At 41.0% G+C, this 23,930-nt stretch overlaps 1 protein-coding gene across 1 annotated transcript; it reads left to right on the forward strand.

The window, feature by feature from the left end:
• The first annotated feature begins 10,298 nt into the window (after window positions 1-10,298).
• On the forward strand, window positions 10,299-23,741 carry dipk1b (divergent protein kinase domain 1B). Its single transcript, XM_058414764.1, has 5 exons — window positions 10,299-10,783; window positions 16,497-16,631; window positions 18,833-18,940; window positions 19,384-19,527; window positions 20,979-23,741. The coding sequence occupies exons 1-5, from the start codon at window positions 10,673-10,675 to the stop codon at window positions 21,789-21,791; spliced, it is 1,311 nt and encodes a 436-aa protein (XP_058270747.1). The 5' UTR covers window positions 10,299-10,672; the 3' UTR covers window positions 21,792-23,741.
• The last annotated feature ends 189 nt before the right edge of the window (window positions 23,742-23,930 follow it).

Here is a 23,930-nt window from a genome sequence, read left to right on the forward strand (position 1 = left end):
GTCTGCAAATGCAGCCTTGGTTTCAGGACTGAACAACCACAGACTGGATTGCATGAATCACCTACAGCACCAAATATTTCCAGGACTGGCCACAAGTACTCCCTAGGGCTATGATCTCAGCCTATTGCTGTACACACTGATGACTGAAACAAAGCTAAAACTGCTTAATCCTACTTTTGGATGATACTACAGTAGTGAAACTCATCAGCAATAAGAGGTAGAGATGATGTCAGTTCAGTAATCTGGCTCTTAATGTTGGCATGATGATGATTTGATTATAGATTTTAGGAAAACTAAAACTTTTCAGGAATGCATAAGTTTTATGAATCTACACTATGTTGCCAAACGTTTTGGGACATCTGCCTTTACATACATATGAACTTTAATAACATCCCGTTCTTAATCCGTAGGATTTAATATGGAGTTGGGCTGTCCTTAGCAGTTATAACAGCGTCAACTCTTCTGGGAAGGCTTTCCACAAGGTTTAGGAGTGTGTTTATGGGAATTTTTGACCATTCCTCTAGAAGCGCATTTGTGAGGTCAGGCACGTTGGACGAGAAGGCCTGGCTCGCAGTCTCCGCTCTAATTCATCCCAAAGGTGCACTATCGGGTTGAGGTCTTTATGGACCAATGCAGTCAGGCAAGTACCATTCTCCTGGCAACCGCCAAACCCAGAGTCTGGATTACCAGACAGAGAAGCGTCTCCCCTGCTCTAGAGTCCAGTGGTGGCGTGCTTTACATCACTGCATCCAGTGCTTTGCATTGCACTTGGTGATGTAAGGCATGGATGCAGCTGCTTGGCCATCAAAACCCATTCCATGAAGCTCTCTATGCACTGCTCTTGAGCTAATCTGAAGGCCACACGAAGTTTGGAGGTCTGTAGCTATTGACTCTGCAGAAAGTTGGTGACTTCTGTGCACTGTGTGCCTCAGCTCTGTGATTTTACATGGCCTGGCACTTTGTGGCTGATGTGCTTTTGTTCCCAATTGCTTCCACTTTGTTATAATTCCACCAACAGTTGACTGTGGAATATTTACTAGTGAGGAATTGAATTCACTGAGCTCCTGAGAGCTAGAGACTTAGAGATAGTCCATGCTCACCACACAGAGATGTCATTAAGACTACAGTATGGACCTGCAGTGTATCAGACCACAAGACCCTAAGGTGGATGGTGAAAACAAGACAGAATAGCATAGGGGTCTCTCTGCCTCAGCTGCAGGACATTTATAACAAGTGCTGCCTCAGTAAAGCCACCAGAACTGTAGCAGACCCCTCACATTCTCTCACAAACTCTTCTCAGCCTATTATCTGGCAGAAGATGCTGAAATTATCCAGAACCTTTCCACCAGATTTATTAAAGATAGCTTTATTTCACAAGCTGCCAGGGCTTCAAACAACAAACTGCCTTGTCACTCTATCCTGTGGAAATATCATATCATATTCACATCATATCTTATTCATTATCATTCCATATTCATAGATCATGTGTTACTCAGAAATATCATTAACCTAACTAAACAGTATTACCTTTCATGCAACAACAACACAACAGACAACTTACTCAACACCCATAGAATATGAAGTTTGGACAATAACTTCTATTCTGTTAGTTGTATTGAATAGACACACTCTGCACACACTATTCCAGGCACCATGCTTTATGTTTTTATGCTTTATAGCATCACTAAAAGTTTAAACCCCTGATCCTTTCACTGGACTTATTGCTCATTTTGCCTTATCATAATTACAGTCTGGAGGTCTTTAACTCTAATATACACAAATGAACTCAGGAGCCAAACCCAAGGTAATAACAAGGAGCCCATCTTTAATTTCATAGATAGATTGATAGATTGATCCACAATGCTGAAAACCCTTTTGGGTACTTTGGACCAGTGATCTATTATGAACTTTTATTGCCACCTGTTGTTCAAAAGACAGACTGCACCATAATTTATGTTATTCAAGCAACAAATCAATTTATTCAATCAAAAATATTTACGTAGCACTTTAATAAGAATAGCACATGCACATCTGCTTGTTAAGGCAAATATCCAAAGCATAACATGATGCAGATACAGAGCAAGAGCTTTATTTACTGTTCACATGAAACATCAGAATGGGGAAAACCACTGCACCACTGCATTAGAGGTTTGAGCGTTTGAGAAACTGCTGATCTCCTGAGATTTTTTTTTTTTTAATAAAAAACAGAGAGTTCAGTCTAACAACAGAAGACCACTATAGACACTGGGTACAGCACGTCTGGAGAGCATAGTCCTCATTACTGAAGTGGTTGTGAGATTGAAGTGATGCATGATACAGACCACAAAACCATCCTCAGTTTTCCTAACCAGACACAATGGGCACTAGAGAATCAAACTAGAGTCAAAGTTCCAACAGGGACCATTTCTTTCCTTTCATACATGTATTGGTTTATTTTATTGTAAGTCTATCCTTATTCAAAGCGCAAAATCTTAATGAAAATTCAGCTTTCAGCATAGTTTACCTTGTTAAAGTGTTAGCAATCTTTCTCCAGCATTTTCATATAAGGTACACACTGTTAAATCACCACCAGGCTCCTGGAACCAAATGTGGTGAGATGGTTACTTGCTGATCCACTCTGCTCTTTGTTGAATCTGCTGTTTGTGATCACTGAGTACTTGGCCTTGGGAGGTTACAGTTGTTTGGAGGGTGTGCACTTTGGCTGAATCCATGGAAGCCTTCTGTAGTTTATTGGGACAAAGGCATAAAATCAAAATAGTCAGGAGTTAAAACCCTCAAAGAAATCACCAAAACAGGAATAGATTCAATTTACAGGAGATGGACAATGAAACTGAAACCAAATTGTTGGTGTTCAACTCACAGGTGCATCTCTGCCTAGGGCAATGTTGGCATACCACCACAAAGGACAAACCACATTCAACAGGAGTAACTGTCACTGCAAGAGAAAGTTGTGTGAAAGGGAGGATTGTATGCAAAAAAAAACATAAAACCACAGCTACCCATGCCAATGGCAAATGTCAGTTTCAGTGGTGCCAGAAGAGGAAATTGTGGGCTGTGGACAATGTGAAACATCTATTGCTCTATGATGAGTCCACCTTCATATCTGGAAGAGTTATGGTGTGGAGAAACTTCCAAGAAGCTTACAACCCAGACTTGTGTGCACCCAGACTTAAGAAAGGGGGTGGACCAGTGAAGGGTAGGGCTGCAATATCATAACATTTCCTAGGCCCACTATTTTTCCACTACCAAGGAATACCGAACCATTCTGGAGGACCATGTGTTCCCAATGGTTCTAACATTGTACCCTGAAGGGTGTGCAATGTATCAGGATGCTACAGCACCAATACACACAGCAAGGCTGGTGACAGAATGGAAGTAAATCTGAACATCTCCCTTAGCCTGCACAGTCACCAGATCTGTATATTACTAAGCCATTTTGGAGTGAGTTAGCAAATGTTTTCCTTCTTTTCCACTGTGCAGGACTTGTCAATGCCAAGAAGAAATGATGCTGTATTGGCTATAAAAAATGTTAAACATGATCATTTTTATTCTATGTTTCTATATTTCTGTATAGCTGTTTTGATACAATGTCCATTGTTAAAAGCGCTATACAAATAAATTGAACTGAATTGAAAAAGAAGCGCTAATTCATAGTAATAAATTATTGTTTTAAAACCTGGTGTTTCAATTTCATTGTACAACCCATATACAGTCAAAGAACAATGTTGATATACTGGGCAGGTATCTCAAAAATAGCAAATAAATAGGAAAATAATGTTGGTTCAAAAAGGCAAGGCAAATCAAGAGAAGAAAAGGTAAGGTCAATCACAGAGAACTGATCCAGAAAATATGGCTAAGAACCTACAACAGTGCAGCCAAATGGAAGGCTTTGAACTAGAGTTCAAGTTCATTTCCTTGATATAACATGAAATAGTAGGTATAGACAAACAAAATATTAAGCAGGTGGTCATGATGTTATGCCTGGTCTGTGTAGAGCCATGTAAAAATTGTTTACAGCCTAATTTTAGTGTGACCTGCTTTTAATTTAGGTTCAATACACATTGATTTAACCTGATTAAGGTCACAGTGGACCTGGAACTTGGCACATATGTGAAGGATACACCCTGGATAGTACATTACAGACCACAATGCAATTGCACATACTCCTTCATACCTCTGCTATGTAACGTAGTTAGTGCAGCTTTTGAGATGAAATAGTAAATATAGTCAGAGTTAGTTAGACAGACATTTATGAGCTACCACAAAAGCCAGCTGTACATATTGCACTTGCAGAATAGTCTACTGTCATACTTTGAGATGTGTCAACCACTGAGTGTCTGGCAGGTTGCCTCCAGATCCTTTTCCAGTTCCAACATTTTCTCTTGATATTGATTTGAAACATTCAAAAGTTGAATAGAGACTAGAAATATGACATTTTTAGAAAAACTGGCTTCTCTCATTATTTTCATAGTTTCAAGACTTTCCCAAGTGACCAAGTGTGCAGCTGCATGTGCAGATGATGTTCAAGTTACAAAACATCACAGACTGGAAAAAAAAGATCCTACACTTGAATGGAGGGAAGAACAGCATTAAGTTCAAGATTGGCAATTACAGACCAACCACAGATGAGCAGGATGTCTGAAAATGTCTGTCAAACCTGGACAAGACACAGGAACTGGGCAACAGCAAAGCTATCCACTACCCTGTTGTGCTGAGTTGATTTAATACTATGGGAGTAAGCGCACACCTGGTCGCGTGGATCACAGACTACCTGACAGTCAGACCTCAGTACGTGAGACTGGGGGATTGCAGGTCTGATACTGTGGTCAGCAGTATGGGAGCACCACAAGGGACTGCTCTCTCTGGTCCTGTTCACCGTGTACATGTCGGACTTTCAGTATAACTCAGAGTTCTGCCATGTGCAAAAGTTGGCGGACGACACTGCTATCGTGGGCTGTATCAGGAAGGGACAGGAGGAGGAGTACAGAAAACTGATACGGGACTTCGTTCATGGTGTGACTTTAACCATCTGCACCTCAACACCACAAAGACCAGGGAGATGGTGGTGGACTTCAGGAGGCCCAGGCCTCAACCTGAGCCTGTGACTATCAACGGTGACTGTGTGGAATTTGTCAAGACCTACAAATACCTTGGAGTACAGCTGGATAATAAAATGGACTGGACTGTCAACACAGACGCTCTGTGCAGGAAAGGACAGAGCCGGCTGTACTTCCTAAGAAGGCTGGCATCCTTTAACATCTGCAAAAAGCTGCTGCAGATGTTCTATCAGACTGTTGTGGCGAGTGCCCTCTTCTATGCAGCAGTGTGTTGGGAAGGACGCCTTACGTCTGGACAAGCTGGTGAGGAAGGTGGGCTCGATTGTAGGCTCAGAACTGGACAGCCTGACATCAGTGGCAGAGAGGAGGGTGCTGAGCAGGCTCCTGTCCATCATGGACAACCCATTTCATCCACTGTACAGCATCATCTCCAGACAGAGGAGCAGCTTCAGTGACAGGTTGCGGTCATTACCCTGCTCCACTGACAGACAGAGTAGGTTGTTCCTCCCCCATGCCATGCGACTCTTTAATTCCACTGGGGGTGGGAAAAGTCAGTGCTGACTCTACTCTCTGTCCTGGACTGTATAATAAACTACACACTACGCACAGTACACTCCAGTTTGCACAGAACTCTTCAATACACTGAGATTTGCACAGGACTCAAACACATGCAGTTTGCACATCACCTCACTAGGTCTGTATCTTTAAACTCTTGTTTTTTTGCACATCTTATCACTTATCTTGTATTCCTCAAATCTCTGTATTTATTCCTTAAATCTCTGTATTTAGTATTTTTTTTTTTGCTATATTTTGTTAAATTGTGTAATATTTTGTTATTTGTTATATATTTTTTGTAATATTTTTGTTCCCTTAAATTTGGGTATTTTAGTATTTTTTGTTATATTCCTTCTTATTTTTTCTATTACCTGGGCTTGTGGATACTGCTGGAAGCTGTAAATTTCCCTTTGGGATGAATAAAGTAAATCTATCTATCTATCTACTACTCAATGCCAACATATTGCTGTTTTTTTCAGTGTAGCTCTTCCAAACAAATAAATTTTGATTATGTTTCCATCTATCTAGATTTTGGACTGTCAGTTGATTGTTCAAATATCATCTGTTGTACTGCCATCTGAATGTTTTTTGTTATTTACGAAACTTTACCATTATTGGGAAACACACCACAGGTTAGGAAAGTTTTGTAATTCTGAGATAGTTTTGCCTGATGTGCAGATAAAGGCTGTCTTTATTTGTCACATAAACGTTACTGCACACTAAAATTCTTTCTTCACATATCCCATCCTTGGGGGTTGGGGTCAGAGCACAGGGTCAGCCATGATGCAGCGCCCCTGGACCAGGGTGGGTTGGGGCCCTTGCTCAAGGGGCCAACAGTGGCAGCTTGGTAGTGCTGGGGCTTGAACCCCGAGCTTCCGGGTCAATGGCCCAGAGTCTTAACCACTTGAGCTACCACTGCCCCAATTTAATTGCATTTTCAGCAGGATGTATGTGATGAGATAGACCTTTGGGATACTTCACTGTATTTACTTTGCACAAAAGATACTGTTGTCTACCAAGCACAGCATGATGATGTAAATAACTTCTGCAGTCTTGCAGATTATTTTCTGATAACTATCACTTTGATCTTCACTGTTTACCTCAGATACACTACTCACAAAAAGTTAAGGATATTCGGCTTTCCGGCGAAATTTCCTTTACAGGTGAACTTAATTTGACCTTCTCTACACTTCTGAATGCACCTGTTAAACTGTTTAGTGGTTCAATACTTTTTGCATAACTTGCTGTTCTCTAACAAGGTGCTTAATGGCAAAATTCATAACTGGTATTTGATCCATGAATCGACCAATAAATTTTCTGGTTCAATTAGAATTGGTATTTAAACAGTCCTCTTCATCATGCTGTTCACATTTTGACATCATGAGATCAAGATGACACCTAACAATTGATCAACAGTACCTCGCCATTGCGAGGCTTCAAACAGGATGTTCTCAGAGGGAAGTGGCCACTGAGCTAAGAGTTTCATCAGCAGGTTGCGACAGAGATACAGAGAGACTGGAAGAGTTACAGAAAGGCATAGAAGTGGACGTCCTTTGGCCACATCCCATGTTGATGACCGCTTCATTGTGAACAGTGCCCTGTGGAACCGGATGATGAATGCCACTCAACTCCAGGCACATTTAAGGGAGGTGAGAGGCACCCAAGTGTCACGTCAGACCATTCCAAACTGTTAACATCAGCATGGTCTGCGTGCTAGATGACCTACAAGGGTACCTGACCACACCACCAGGCACAGGCATCATCATCTTGCATGGACCAGGGAGCATTTATGCTGGACGAGGGACCAGTGGACCTCAGTACTGTTCTCTGATGAAAGTCGATTCATGTTGAGCAGAAATGATGGCCGCCAACGATGTTGGAGATGCCAAGGAGAGCTCTATGCATCAGCCACTGTTGTGGTGGTGTTACAGTCGGGGCAGGTGTGTCTACTCAATACAGAACTGCCCTACATCTTGGGAATGGTACAGTGACAAGCCTATACTACCTGAATAACATCATTAATCCAGTCATTGTGCCCCTGCATGAACAACACAGGCCTAATTTCATCTTCATGGACGACAATGCTCCAGCTCATCGAGGTCGCATCATTAGGGAACGGCTGCTGGAGACTGGGGTACCTCAAATGGAGTGGCCTGCACTTTCTCCAGACCTGAATCCCATAGAAAACCTATGGGATCAGCTGAGTCGCCGTGTAGAGGCTCGTAACCCTGCACCCCAGAACCTCAATGACCTGAGGGCCGCCCTTCAAGAAGAGTGGAATGCCATGCCTCAGCAGACAATAAGTCGACTCATGAACAGCATGAGACGTCGTTGTCAAGCTGTAATTGATGATCAAGAGCACATGACAAATTATTGAGACATTGACATTTTTTGTTGTGGTATACCCACCACTGTTGTTGCCCACCATCTTTATACCCACCATCTTTTGTTTCAATAAATTGTTTGAGATGCTTCTACTTAAATGCCCTACTTTCATGATATAATATCACTGTAGCATGAACTTTTTACATTTTCCATAAATTTCACACAAAAGCCAAATATCCTTAACTTTTTGTGAGTAGTGTATATCCCAAAGGACTTTTGAATTTGTCCAAAAAATGTTTAATCTGATTGGAGGATGGGTTACAGAGACGAAAGAATGAATTGATGATCAAGACAACGATAACTTCCCTTGTTGTTTTTCATTATTATCTATCTTGGTTAGATGGTTAATGTATTGTAGACTTTCAGTTTAAACACTTTTGAAGGACCTGCCATTTTTCTATGTTTGTGGGCATTTTCCTATGTCATGTTCCTACTACATAATGTTGTCACCCCTTTATCAAGTTATTGTTATAGATAGGCTCTGTTTGTGAACACCAAAACAATTTAATGTAAATTTCGAAAATAGACAGAAAAGTACATTTTCTGTTATTTGTTAGATGGCTAAGGCGATTGTGTCCTGAAAATAAGGATGAGCATTATGATCATATAGTACCTATCATGACCAATTATGTCACACGTAGTCTTCCGAGATATCCTATTGTGATTTTTTCATTCATAATAAATGACCAACTATGGAAGCAGCCGATTTATATAAATTTTGTAAATGTATTTAATTTCAATTAGAAATTAACTTAAATTAAAAAAAAGGTAATAGAAAAATTGTAATGTGTGAGTTACTAAAACTTTATAAAAACGTTATTTATTAACTTTATTAAACTTTACTTTATACATTGGTGTAATTTTGAATATATAATATTCATATATAATTCAATATTATATATATTTTGGGGACATAATCTGGGGATATAAGTCTTTGTTTTTAGTTCTGATTGCTTTGACTATTTAATTACACTGAATTTATTGTTAATTAAAATAAACACATTGTGTTTTGTTAGTTAAAATACTGAAAACTGTTTCAATTAAATAATTTTGAGTAATTATAAACATTTTATAGTAATTATATACTAAATAAACACACTAATAAAATAGGTCTGTAGTCAATGCTGAATCTGCATGGTGTGACCAAACACGTACATAATCAAATTTTCACACCAGTCCTAAAAGTAGGCAAAGTTGAAACAAATCAGAAAAAAAAAGAAAAAAATATATATATAAATATAATTTAGATTTAGTAATTTATTTGTTTAGGAAAATGGGCCAATATTACATATCTGTGAGTGGCAAAAATATGTTAAGCTCTAGGATTAGCCATTCATACAAAGGCCAAATTAGAGTCCATCAATCAATTGATGGAACCATTTCAATCAATGGGATGACAATCAGGGGTCAATGAGTGAGTCAGTCTACCAAGGAATGATTACAGAAGGACAAAGTTACTGTTTTGGAATGGCCAAGTTACAGTGCTGACCTTAATCCAATAGAAATGCTGTGAAAGGACCTGAAGCAAGCAGTTCATGTGAGGACAACCCACCAACATCCCAGTGTTGAATCTGTTCTGTACTGAGGAATGGGAAAAATATCTCTCCAAGCTGTTGTGCAGGACTGACCTACAGTTACCGGAAACTCTTCCTTGCACTTATTGCTGCACAAGAAATACTGCAAGCAAAGGTTCACATACTCTCATCACTCACAGATTTGTAATACTGGATACTCATTAATAATACTAATACTAAATGAATACTCATAAGTAATACTAATACTCATTTTTCTCAATAAAGGAATAGAGTAGAAGAATATTTTTGTTAGACTTGTATGATTGGGTTCAACTTGTGTGGAAAAATCTGATGAACTAATATCTAATGATCTAATTTCACTGGTTTTGGGTCATATTTATGCAGTTCTCAGGGGTTCATAAACTTTTCTAGCATCACTGTAATTGTCTTAATTGTGTAATTATTTTAGTTCACAGTGCAATTATTCCCTTTGATTTAACTAGGTTTTTAACATCCAAATTTGGATGAATTACTTTGCTTTTTTATTTCCTATCTTGGGATTTCAAAAGGAAGAAATGAGACCCAAATTTGAAACATCTAATTCTTTCCAGCTTGGACATGGCAAAAAAAAAAAATAGATGTAAGGTGCCTGAGTGAATGTGGCTTAAGGTTCCAGCCCTACCTCCCAAAAAACAGTTCCTTTAAGAGGTTGTTTTTCTTTGGGCGGTCTAACACCCCCCCCCCTCTCTGCATACATCAGCCTCCCCTTTAAAACCCTGTCGAATCACAACGAGGGAGAAAGAGAAACGCCGTTCGGCCATTCGTTTGTGTGCACGAGGGCAGGAGATCCAGTCCAGGCCTCGCGCAGACTATTTCTCAAGCAACTGACATTAAAAATAGAAGCTCGGAGCGCGGACGCTTCAGGAGACATGAGCGGTGCGAGTCTGCGCTCTGCATCGATGCGGCACTATAATGGACACGTTCTTAATATTTAGGCAAGGCCATTGTTTCATTCATCAAAGGAAGCTCGCGCCGATAAAAAACGTCGGACACTTCCATTGGAGTGTTTGTTGAACCTCTTCTCTCAGTCCCCTTCCTTGGCCATTGTAAGTCCGCTTGTTTTAAAGGAGGCGAACGCAATGTCCGGTCGCAGCATTTCGTATGGTGGTGAGAGGACGTGAGCGGCTCGCGGAGACCGTCGGGAGGATGCCACGCGCTTTGCGGAGGCTCGTGCATCTCGTGCTGCTGTGCCCGCTTCCCAAGGGCCTGCAGGTAGAGCCTGCCTTTCTCACCTTATTGTTTTCCTTCCCCCTGTCTCCTGTGGGCATGGTGAATATGACTGCACTGCATCTGGACATTTCCATTTCTTATACAATTACGCAATTAAACATCTGTTTTTCTCAGGAAGGTTAAAGGACGATTTCTGGGCTGTCAATTAGCAGCAGCAGCAATTGCATTATTATTATTATTATTATTATTATTATTATTATTATTATTATTATTATTATCAGCATGACTGATCCCATATTCACGTTTGTTATTTATTTATTGCCACATAATTTGAAGACTTTTGTAGAGCCGGTGAAACAATCACGGCACATTACTGTTGCTGTTTATGTTTACATAAACATATTAAACATAAAAATACATAACATTTAATAAAGGGTCTTTAGGGAAACTATATAATGATAAATATAGGAATATATCATTACATTATTATTACTATCTATTGTTATATTGACATTGTCATATTGCATACAACTCTTATAATTTAATCAGCTCTCACAATATTATTATTATTGTTATTATTATTATTAATATTATTATTATTATTATTATTATTATTATTATTATTATTATTAACAGGAATGACTGATCCCAAATTCACGATTGATATTTAAAAATACTTAAAAAAATCATTTGAAGACTTTTGAAGATATTTAGGTTTTGTTAACGATAAAAGTGGCAGTACAGTACATACTTTTTACTTTTTATGTTTACATAAACTATTTAATAAAGGGTGTTAAAGAAATTATATACCTGATAAAAACATCTACACAAGTATTACCAGGTGATACCAAGAGTAATTTATCATTATATTATTAGTAGTAGTATTTATTGTTATATTAATATTGTCATATTGCATATAACTCATATAAATTTAATCAGCTCTCACAATATTATTATTATTATTATTATTATTATTATTATTAACAACAACAATAATAATAATAAATTATTATTATAATAATTACAACAATAATATACAACAATAATAATGGAAAGAAGTTAGTCAAAGCACTTCTGATCAGGAACAACACAAAAACAATCCAATGAGGATATGTCTGTAGTGGTGTGAGTGAGACTTTGAGAAATTTGGAATATATCAAATTACTTTTGGCTAATGACCCAATTAACAGCTGTTGGGTTAGGATGGGGTTGAACTTGAAGGCAAACAATCTAGTTTGAAAGACATAACTAAAAGGGAAACCAAATTATTTAACAAGGTGTTATACAGGTAGGAAATGCAAATGTGGAATAATTCACCCTGGTAACTAATAATTTAATATGAAAATATCCCTATTTCTGTAACATTGCGAGTGCCTGCTTAGGCAAATCCGCAGTTACTGGCGTGCCTCTTTATAGTGCTCAGCCCAGCACAGACAATTAGGGCTGATGCACGGCACCTGTGCACGCTGTTATATAAGCCTCAGGTTTTCACTCACTCGGCGTGCGGACATAGAATCTGCGCCAGGTATCGGAGGCAATAGGCGCCGAGAGGTAATTTGGTAATTAGAGTTACACTCCTCTAAAGTCGTTGCTAGCGATATTTAATAATCTAAAGAACAGGGAAGTCCAGTGTGGCGTTGAACCTCCTTGGTTTGCGTCCCGCTTCGGACAGTTTCTTAGGTTTGTATTTTTGTTTGCCTATTTCTGCTCATTATTCTGCCCGGCTCCCTGATCGAATTTTCCATCTGCTTTCATCCATTTGGGTAACGGGTCTAGCTCAGTGCTCACCCCCTCACTTAGTGCTGAGCCCTTCTTCCCCGTAACAGTATGTCCGCACCAGAACGTGAATCAGCCGGCCTGGATAGGGCAGGTTGTGGCAGGTCAAGCCACAACTCTTGGCAAACATGAGCAGGCCCTGACTGCTTTATTTAATGAGATCCAGGAGGCCCTGTCCTTAGGCTTTATCCGCCCATCTACCTCACCAGCAGGTGCAGGTTTCTTCTTCGTCAAGAAGAAAGATGGGGGCCTGCGTCCCTGCATTGATTACCGTGGCTTAAATGCCATCACTCAGAAGGACAGGTACCCTCTGCCCTTGATGAACTCTGCGTTTGACCGCCTTCAACAGGCCAAGGTTTTTACAAAACTAGACCTGCGTAGTGCCTATAATCTTATTCGCATCAGGGCAGGGGATGAATGGAAGACCGCATTCATTACACCCTCAGGGCATTATGAATACCTTGTTATGCCTTTTGGCCTAATGAATGCCCCGGCGGTCTTCCAACGCTTCATAAATGAGGCACTGTGTGAGACCTTGAACCACTATGCATTCGTCTACTTAGTTGATATCCTGATCTTCAGTAATTCCCTGAAAGAGCATGTGGTTCATGTTCGCCGGGTTTTACAACTTCTCCTTCAAAACAGTCTGTACGTCAAACTCGACAAGTCACAATTCCATGTTGCCACCATTTCCTTCTTAGGGTTTGTCATATCACAAAAGGGGTTGAGTATGGACCCAGCTAGAATCCGGGCCGTCAAAGATTGGCCACAACCTACCTCCCTCCGTGCAGTCCAGCGATTCCTAGGGTTTACTAACTTCTTCCGCCGCTTTGTGAAGAATTTTAGTACCCTGGCTAGCCCACTGTGTGCCCTGACCAAGAGGTCTCAGGGCAAATTTGTCTGGACGGACGAAGCACAGCAGGCATTCAGGCTCTTAAAGGACAAGCTGATCTCAGCCCCTGTCCTTGGATGCCTGACCCCGGGTCCCAATTTATAGTCGAGGTGGATGCCTCCAACATTGGGGTGGGAGCAGTTCTGTCCCAACGCTCAGGCCCAAAAGGGGAATTGCATCCATGCGCGTACTTCTCCCACCGGCTGACCGCCCCTGAGAGAAACTATGATGTGGGTGATCGTAAGCTCCTGGCTGTAAAATTGGCCTTGGAGGAATGGAGACACTGGCTAGAGGGGGCCAGCCATCCCTCACCCTCACTGATCATAAAAACCTGACATGCATCCAACAGGCCAAGCGCCTGAATCCGCGACAGGCCAGATGGTCTTTGTTCTTTGCCCGCTTTGACTTCATATTGTCTTTTAAACCGGGGTCGAAGAATCTTAAGCCAGACGCGCTTTCACGCCAGTGGGATCCTCCATCACCTGACCCTGTTCCCCAGCCCATAGTTCCAGCATATAAGATAGTGGCACCTTTACGTTGGGGCTTGGAGGAGGTGGTCCGCCGGGCACTCCAGCGGGAGCCAGATCCAGGAGGAGGTCCACCAGGAAGGCTTTATGTTCCTCAGTCTGCCCGACCGCAGGTTCTCACCTGGGGTCATTCCTCTCCCTTTGCAGGGCACCCGGGGGCAGTCCGGACTCTGGAGTTCCTACGGCGTAGGTTCTGGTGGCCTGCTATGGACAGGGATGTCCGGGCCTATGTGGCAGCCTGCCAAACTTGTGCTCGTAATAAGGAGCCTCGGGCCCGCCCACAGGGCCTGCTTCACCCTCTCCCCATACCATCTCGGCCTTGGTCCCACCTTTCATTAGACTTTGTCACCGGCCTGCCGGTATCTCAAGGGATGACAGTCATCCTTGTGGTGGTGGACCGATTCTCGAAGGCTGGTAAATTTATCCCCCTCCCCAAACTTCCCTCAGCCAAAGAGACCGCAGAGCTCATCCTGCAGCATGTTGTCAGGATCCACGGCTTCCCCACCGACCTGGTCTCAGACCGTGGTCCCCAGTTCGCCAGCCGCTTTTGGAAAGCCTTTTGCCATTTGGTGGGTGCCACAGCTAGCCTGTCATCAGGGTTTCATCCCGAATCGAACGGTCAAACAGAGAGGGTAAATCAGGACCTGGAACGGTCCCTCCGGTGCTTTGCCTCCCCCAGTCCATCCACCTGGGCTAAACACCTAATGTGGGTAGAGTATGCCCATAACACACTCTGGCACTCGGCCTTGGGCATGTCCCCTTTTGAGTGCCAATTTGGCTATCCTCCACCCATGTTTGCTGAGCAGGAGGAGGAACTTGGGGTCCCGGCAGCGGAACAACTGTGTCGCAGGGTCTGGCAGAAGGCCAGGGCGGCACTGCAAGCGGCTGTCCGGAAAAGTGCCCGTGCGGCCAATCGCAAAAGACGTATGGCTCCCACATTCCATCCTGGCCAGCGGGTCTGGCTGGCGACTAAAGATCGGCCACTGCGGGTGGGGTCCAGGAAATTGGCCCCTCGCTATATCGGTTCATTTAAGGTCCTAAGGTGGATAAACCCAGTGGCCTACCGCCTCGAGCTTCCTTGCTCCATGAGAATTAATCCAACTTTTCACGTGTCTAGGCTGAAGCCGGTTCTCTGTAGTTCCCTAGCACCTAGCACTGAGCCAGCCCCCCCACCACCGCGTATCATTGATGGATCCCCTGCCTTTACGGTTTGGCGAATTTTGGACTCCCAAAATTTTGGACTTTGAATCCCGTCGCCATTGCCGGGGCATACAGTATTTGGTGGACTGGGAGGGGTATGGTCCAGAGGAGCGCTCATGGGTACCAGCTCGCCACATCCTAGACCCTGACCCTAACGTCAGGGGCCGTTCCTCGGGGTGGGGGTACTGTAACGTCGCGAGTGCCTGCTTAGGCAAATCTGCGGTTACTGGCGTGCCTCTTTATAGTGCTCAGCCCAGCACAGACAATTAGGGCTGATGCACGGCACCTGTGCACGCTGTTATATAAGCCTCAGGTTTTCACTCACTCGGCATGCGGACATAGAATCTGCGCTAGGTATCGGAGGCAATAGGCGCCGAGAGGTAATTTGGTAATTAGAGTTACACTCCTCTAAAGTTGTTGCTAGCGATATTTAATAATCTAAAGAACATATAGAAAGTTATTTACTGTTGTGGCAGGCTGAGAATCAGCCCACTGCCACTTCCTATTTATCAAGCCAGACCCCTACTCGGTGAGGGAACTGCTTAAACGGCCAAAGCTTGCCGTGACAAGCAGGCTCTCCCCCTCGCCTTGTGGCGTCTGTGTGCACTGTCTGACGCCTTCCCAACCCACTTTTATTACACCAATCCAATACACCAATATGGCCTGATAGCGTAGTGGGTAGCACGTTGGGAAGTCCAGTGTGGCGTTGAACCTCCTTGGTTTGCGTCCCACTTCGGACAGTTTCTTAGGTTTGTATTTTTGTTTGCCTATTTCTGCTCATTATTCTGCCCGGCTCCCTGATCGAATTTTCCATCTGCTTTCATCCATTTGGGTAACGGGTCTAGCTCAGTGCTCACCCCCTCACTTAGTGCTGAGCCCTTCTTCCCCGTAACAATTTCACATACATCCATAACTGTCTGGATTTTTAGAATTTACAGTTTCTGTGCAGAAGATTCAGGATACCTATGTACATAATTTAATGGAGCGTATTGGTCTATATATGTTTTTATGCAGTGTTATTATTATATTATGCATTATATTATCTTATGTATAGATAGACAAAATATCTACCTAAAGGCAGATGGCACACAATATCCTTTCCACTCCAAACATTTTCATACCGTTTAACTCCAACATTTTAAACCAGCAGTATATTTGTCACATGCTTCAAAGTTTTTTTAACTCGTCTTGGATATATTGGTGTAATTCATTCACTCTGTGTGTGTCAACCTGTGTTTAGGGTTGTCCTTTTGTTACTCGAGAAGAAGGCGTTGAAACATTTGTCCTCAAAATGAAATCTGTTTTCTGTGAATTTCTCAATCACTGTCTTTTTCCTGTTTCTTTCTTGAAATTTGTGCAGTCCCGTATGCCTGCAGTGAAGGTGAAGTACCTGATGGTGGCATGGTTGGGTGTATTGGTGACCAGCTGGGTTGTCTACATACAATACTCCTCCTACTCTGAGCTATGCAGGGGCCATGTCTGCACTATGCTCATTGTAAGCTACTGCACCACAGCTCCCAGAATATTAAGCTATCAAACAAAATGGTTTATCTTACAAAATACAGTAATATAATAATATATAGGTATATATATATAGCTACAGTAGGGCTGCACGATTATGACAAAAATCATAATTGTCGATTATTACCTTGAAATTGTAATTGCGATTGTTAATTACGATTATCACAATTTACATTAAATGGTGTTTTGAATAGCTTTATACCATTGTTTGAAGCAACTGCATGCCATATAAATATTTTTTTATCTGGTGACTTTTCTATCCTATTTCTTTGAGGGTGGAATCATCAGAGACTTCTGAGTATCTGTATCTCTGAGACTTGATGGTCAATTACCATAATAGTATTTCTAGTGCTGACAATTCCTTTATCAATTGACAGAACAGCCAAAGATGGAGTCTGTTCTGGCCCATTGTTCACCTAAGTCATGTATGTATTTTTAATTAAATACTACATTAGGTGAATAATGCAGTGTTTGGACTGTAATGTTGTAGTGCTTTAACAGTTTATATTTTATTTAGATCTATCTTTAGGCTTATTTAATTTAAGGCTTTTGTACATCTTGGGTAGGGAATAATATTCAAAAGGGTCCTATATGTCAGGGGTTTTCAGAATCAAAGACAGTGGGCCTTGATAAGGATACGCCTACAGACTGTTAGGCCAATTAAAAGTCTTTATTCGCCCCTCACAGTGTAACATGCAATAAACACCCCTTAAGCACGCAGAATAATGTAAATAGATTTTTTTTGTAATCGCAGCTTTGAACCGTGGCACCTGTAATCGTAATCGCGATTAGAAAATCGATTAATTGTGCAGCCCTAATATACAGTAATACATTACCATATGTGGATTCTTTCATGCTGTGTTTCAGTTGGTTTTTAGTGGTTTCATTTAACATTAACCAGACTGAATATGGACCAGGAAACTTAAACAAGACTGCTGCATTGAGAAGATCTCATAATTAAAGAGAGGCTATGTCAAGACTCTGGGTCTCAGATTGCACTTTAACTTGTCAATAAATGCTAGTGCTTAACCTTTCAAGATTTTTGCAGTACAAGTACAAGACAAGAGCCAGGTGAGAGCCAGGCAAAAAAGTTATTATGATGAATCTTCATAACATTATTCATATTTTTCACCATACAGAATTTTGTAATGCCGTCATTGTTTTTAAAGAATATCCTCCTAAATAATGCAGACTGAACAAAGCAAAAGTTTCTTTAGTGTTTAAAATACTTCAATATTTATGAGCTGTGCATAATAAATATCTTCAGCTTCATCTAGTTAAAGCTCTAGTGTGCTGACCAGACTGATGCTTTGGTCACCCAGAAAGTGACTTGGCTAAAAAGTGATAGCGGACGACATAAAAACATATGGCTAGCTAGTTAGTCACAAAAGTGGGGGAGGTGGTAGCTCAAGTGGTTAAGGCCCTTGGTCAGAGTTCAAGCCCCAGCACCGTCAAGCTACCACTGCTGGGCCCTTCAGCAAGGCCCCCAACCCCCACACTGCTCCAGGAGTGCTGCTTCATGGCTGACCCTGCGCTCTGACCCCAACCCCAAGTATGGGATAATGCGAAGAAAGAATTTCACTGTGCAGTAATGTTTAGGTGACAAATAAAGGCTACTTAACTCAAGTGTATTAACAGACAGATTATATCAAGTCCAGGAAACAGGACAGTAGAAACTAGAATCAGAGTTTTAGAGTGAATATATGTGAATATGTTTGTAATACTTTTTACACAGGAACTCACATAGATATTGCATTGTGTGTATTCATATAGCTTTATATTTAACATTTACATACACTTTCACTTTACATTACACATAATTACATATATGCACTTTATTCACAAGTTATTTATTTTGTCTATTTATTTTTCCACTGTACAGCTAATTATTTCATGTTCTGCTTTATTTTGCACAACTATTTCCACTTCATCTTATTTTATCTCACTATTATTTTTATTTTATTATGTTCTCATTTGATTTCATTGTATTCAGTTTATTTTTTTTAAAATTCTCCCTTTTTTGATCCAATTCTCTTTGGTTTTTTTTTTTTTTTATAAGCAGACAGCCATAAAAAGCATTTCACTGCCTGTCCTACCGTCTATGATTTTGCATGTAAAATTTGATTTTGTATTATAATCTGAAAATTTTGTCATGTGTGTTTGTGTGTGCATCAGTGCGAGCACTACCGTAAGGGGATTATCTCTGGCTCTGTGTGTAAGTCTTTGTGTGAGGAAAAAACTCTAACTCTGCAGCGCTGCCTCTCCACATCACCTACGCATCAGGTAAACACATTCACACCCCCTATCACTCATTTAAATGGCAACAACTCATTTTGACTTAGTTATTACGATATACTACATACGACCTACTCCTTGTAATATGCAATAAGGTACACAGTGTATGAAAAACACATTTTAGGTTTGGATAAGGAGTGCGAAGTAAACATAGTACTGGCACAGCTAGCATATTTATGTTGGTAATAGCTGAGCTACAGCACATTATATTACCAGCTATCTGCAATACTTTTGCAGGTAGTATTACTAGTCAGATGTTTGAACAACAAATAGTGTCTTTATAAAATCCTTGTTCGCACATATGCACTTCAAATTCTTTAGCTTTAATTTTAAAAGAGACACAAAGTTTCCTGTTGGTTAGTGTGGTTAAGGTTAGGGTTAGATGCATTATCAAGGATAGGAAGACAAACGTGTATGTATGTGTGTTGCAGGTATACAGTGCCGTGTGGAAAGAGAAAGCTGTGGTAGTAAAGTGCGGATTACATGATGCGCAGCGTGATGCCAGTCTCTATGATAAACCCACACGTGGCACGTCCATGGATGAATTTCGAGAGATGCTGCACTCTTTTCTTAAGGTACTTCTGTTCATTGATTTCTTTCGGGTTGCCATCTGCTTGCTATTGTCTATAACTACTGTTATTCAGCCACAGCATTAAATTTAAACATCATAGCAATGACAGCAATAGTGTACAAAATCTGCAAACAAAAACAAATCCAAAGATCTAATACAAATTCAAGCCAGTGGAGCTTTTTACATCTGAATTTCTGTCAGGGGCAATGTGGTTGAGTGGACCCAAATGCAGAGAGGAGAGGCAGATGAGAGTTTTTAATAAAGCTGAAAAATCAGACACAGTAACACTAGAGTTCCAGTATACTCAGGCAAAGTCACAGAAAAGCACTAAGCTTAAATCTAGAGTCCGTAAACAGAGATACACCGACCAGGTATAACATTATGACCACTAATATTATGAGCACCATTATGGCCTAATATTGTGTCGGGCCCTCTTTTTCTGCCCCTCATGCACTGTGTATTCTGACACCTTTCTATCAGAACCAGTATTAACTTCTTCAGCAATTTGAGCAACAGTAGCTCGTCTGTTGGATCAGATCACACGGGCCAGCCTTCCCTCCCCATCAACGCATCAATGAGCCTTGGCCGCCCATGACCCTGTTGCCGGGTTAACCGCTGTTCCTTCATTGGACCACTTTTGATAGATACTGATCAAGAATAAAGTCACAAAAATATAGAGCCACAAAAGTATAAATCCATAACGCAAATAAGCCACGATGTATTTGTAGCGTTAGCCAAGAAAAAAACATGATACAAATCCTCAGTATCAGTAACATAACTAAGTCCAGAATCGAGGCACGAGGCATAAATTCCAAAGTGCAGAGAGAGAACAAAAACCAAAAAGCCAAACCAGATTGAAGTCGATAAGCCACAGCAAAGAAATCCAACGGACAAGATGGGAACGTGAGTTGAGGGGAAACGAAAGGTCAAGAACAGAAAACACAGCAAGAAAACAGGGCACTAATAGCATGCAATAATCCAGCAAAGAGTAGAAGGGTGTGTGGCTATATATATATATATATATATATATATTGGTAGAAATGAGTGGGGAAGATAGAGAACTTTTTCAGCGCTTCTGCAATGAGGATGCTGAGGCGGGATCAAAAATCCAGGCTGGAATGTGGTGCAGGAGCGTTGTTGGCCGGGGACCAGATCTATCTAGTTTTGTATTTTATTATCATTTTTTTCAACAGTATTCAAGTAAACAGTCAACGGCCTGTAGCTAAAAGCAAAATCTTATCTTTAAATTTTATTTTGTCCATCAAACCCCTGGCTGTACATTATGAATCCTCAAAGATTCAGTAAAGTGTTAAAATTCAGTAAAATTTAGTAAAATGTTAAATGTTGTGGTTTGGAATAAAATTTTTCCAACAGAAAAAATAATCTTCTCACTCCTTCTCATGTCTTTGACTTTCTTTTCTTTATGGTCTGTCTCTTTATCTGTCCTCTCTGTAGAACAGCCTGGGTGAACAGCTGTCTCTTGGCTCACTTGTCTCGCGTATTATCTCACTGGCTGATGTCAACGCTGATGGTAAAGTCTCTCTAGCTGAAGCAAAGTCAGTGTGGGCTCTACTACGCATTAATGAGTTTGTCTTGACTCTGGTACTACAGGATAAAGAGCATGCACCCCGTCTATTGGGGTTTTGTGGCCAACTTTACACCACAGAGCATGTGGCCCACAGCACACTCTTCAGTGTAAACATACCATCCTGGCTTCACCCCCTGGTGCCCACAGCTCTAAGCAGTTCGCTAAACCACTGGCTGGCTCCAGCCTGGCCACGCCGTGCCCGTGTCGCGATTGGTCTGCTAGAGATGGTCGAGGAACTCTTCCATGGTGCCTATGGCACTTTCTACATGTGTGATGCCACACCTCAGCGAGTGGGCTACAGTACCAGCTATGACTGCAAGATGCCTGACCTGGGAAGTGTGGTACCGGAAGCAACCGTACGGGCTTTCCTGAGAGGACGAGCTTGTCAAGTCAACAGTGATTGCACATTTGGGAGCGACTGCACAGCCACATGTGACCGCCTGGCCAAACAATGCAACATGGAAGTGGTGCGACCAAATTTGGCTAAAGTGTGTGCCCTTCTGAGGGATTTCCTATTTTTTGGGGCTCCGTCTGACCTAATGGATGACTTGGACAAGCAACTGCGCACCTGCATGACACTGAGTGGTCTAGCCTCTCAAATGGAGGTGCATCACTCACTTGTGTTAAACAACCTCAAAACGCTGCTATGGAAGAAGATCTCAGACACCAAGTATTCATGATAAAAAATTCTTGTTAAGGATGGTCAAAACATGGACACAGAAATATGGAAGGAATTCCTCTGACGAAAGGAAATGCCAGTACATTGACCAGTAGTCTTAACACAGAATAGAATGGCAAATAGTTTTGTAGATCGGACATTAACAAGGGACGTACTTTCATCCTAGATGTAAATTTGAATGGACTATTCTTGAGCCATACCCTTGAGTAAAGCTTTAGTAAAATGTCTTTAATAGTGTGCCTCAGGAAATCTCTTTAATGAACCAGAAATATAGAGGGTAAGGGGGCTTATTTTATCTACTTCCCATAATCCCAAATTTTACTCCCTACTCCTGAAGATAGTCAGAAATACAAAGGGAGGTGATAGTTTAACTGTTCTCAAAACTCTTCCTCAGATAGCCTGCATTTTCCCCCATTCCTAGCTTCCAACAGACTTAGTTAAATAGTCCAACATTGGCTTTTTACCTTCATTTCTATGAGTTACTGGGCGGACGTCTTTGGTAGACAAAAAAAAAAGAAAAAAAGAAATCTCAGTATTAAAAATGGGTTACAAATAACATCTATAATTGGTGACCAGTTGTTGCAAATTGAAGTGGGTCAATAAAACTCAGGTTTAATGTTGTGCAGTTTCATTAGAAAGCTGGTGTGTTGTTCCCAGCACAAATGGCCGTGGAATCTGCACACTTTGGCTTTCAGTTGCTTCTGTCTCTCAGCTGTCTGTATTCTGAAATGTGATCTCTTCTTTGATCCATTATTTACTTAATGGCAATCAAAAAATTATATGTAAAATAATTTTTTTTGTGAAGTGAATATTTGTCAAAAATCAAAAATGTACTCTTTTCTCCCTGTTGTCACTGATTGTAGATGGATGTCCAAATGCAGGCTATTTATTAAGTCAAACAAAATGGACATGAACTAAGATTTCAAGGCAAGAAATACACACACTAGAGGTGATAATAGTTCACACAAGACAAACAGTTGACAAAGATAACAGAAGAAATAGTGTTATTAATGAGGTGAAACAAGGTACAGGAACAGGTTATCATATGGACATATGATCAGGTCATGTGATGTGCCAGGGATGAGAAATATAGTTCCTGCTCTGTTGCTGGGACTGACATGACACCTACACACTAATGCCGAAGAGACAAAAGACAAAATTTCTACTAAATGTTAGGATAGTAAAAGTGGTAATGATTAGCTAATATTAGCAAAATATCCAACGTTTTATCACATGTCTCCTTAGAGGGCAGTATGCAAATATGCAAAGATACTTTCCAGGTCATAGGTTTACATGGCAGTCATTATATAATATTAAACAGAATATGCACTGTTGTACTGGATAGAAATTTAATTCCAGGCAACTTCAGTGACTTGACTCTGTTGCAGTAAGTATACACAGGAATAGTTTTTATTCTGACTGAGCTCAGTCAAATAATTAGTGGATTATTTGGCTGTATGCAAATGTACCTCTTGTGTCCCCCCCACCACCACCACCACCACCGCCTCCCAACTACAGCACACCACTGTCATATTTCAGTCAAAGCCCTGATGGCAAGTTGGTGAGGAACACATGTTGAAGCTTTATATGAATACAGGTTTTGTTCTAGCTGAAATGTGGACCAGCAAAAACAGTTCGGAAAAGCAACTTTGTGGTGTTAATGCACATTGGGACAAAATTAATCATTAAAAAAGTTTTTTTTTGGTTTGTTTGTTTTTAAATTATGTTGTGAAACGTAATTTTTTTTTGTGTGGCTGTCATTAGTATTTTCATTGCGTCACATGGTGAGCTCCATGTCATATTTCGATTATATAAAGTGGTGAAGCAGAGTTTATAGTAGGCTTACTTTATTATTTATGACTACTCCATCTCTGCTCTGTTGTGACCCGGTTCATTATGTAAGCCTACATATATTTGTAAATAAAATGTGGTTAAAATACAACCAAATGATGTTGTCCTTCAGCTGCTCTCTGTTCAGGGTCATCACAGCGGATCATACAATCCACACAATTTGATTTGGCACTGGTTTTACCCCACATGCTGTTGATGCTGTTGTTCTTTCGGCTGCTCCCTATTTGGGGTTGCCACAGCGGATCATTTGGTCCTCATTTAGTCCCCTTCCAATTAACTCCGGGCAACT

This window comes from Hemibagrus wyckioides, linkage group LG18 (assembly GCF_019097595.1).
Source record: "Hemibagrus wyckioides isolate EC202008001 linkage group LG18, SWU_Hwy_1.0, whole genome shotgun sequence".
NCBI lineage: Eukaryota > Metazoa > Chordata > Actinopteri > Siluriformes > Bagridae > Hemibagrus > Hemibagrus wyckioides.

Coding starts and splice junctions, on each gene's coding strand:
- dipk1b (XM_058414764.1), top strand. CDS start 10,673: ATGGTGGTGAGAGGACGTGAGCGGCTCGCGGAGACCGTCGGGAGGATG. Junction 10,784..16,496: donor CGCTTCCCAAGGGCCTGCAG/GTAGAGCCTGCC, acceptor AAATTTGTGCAG/TCCCGTATGCCTGCAGTGAA. Junction 19,528..20,978: donor TGCTGCACTCTTTTCTTAAG/GTACTTCTGTTC, acceptor TCCTCTCTGTAG/AACAGCCTGGGTGAACAGCT.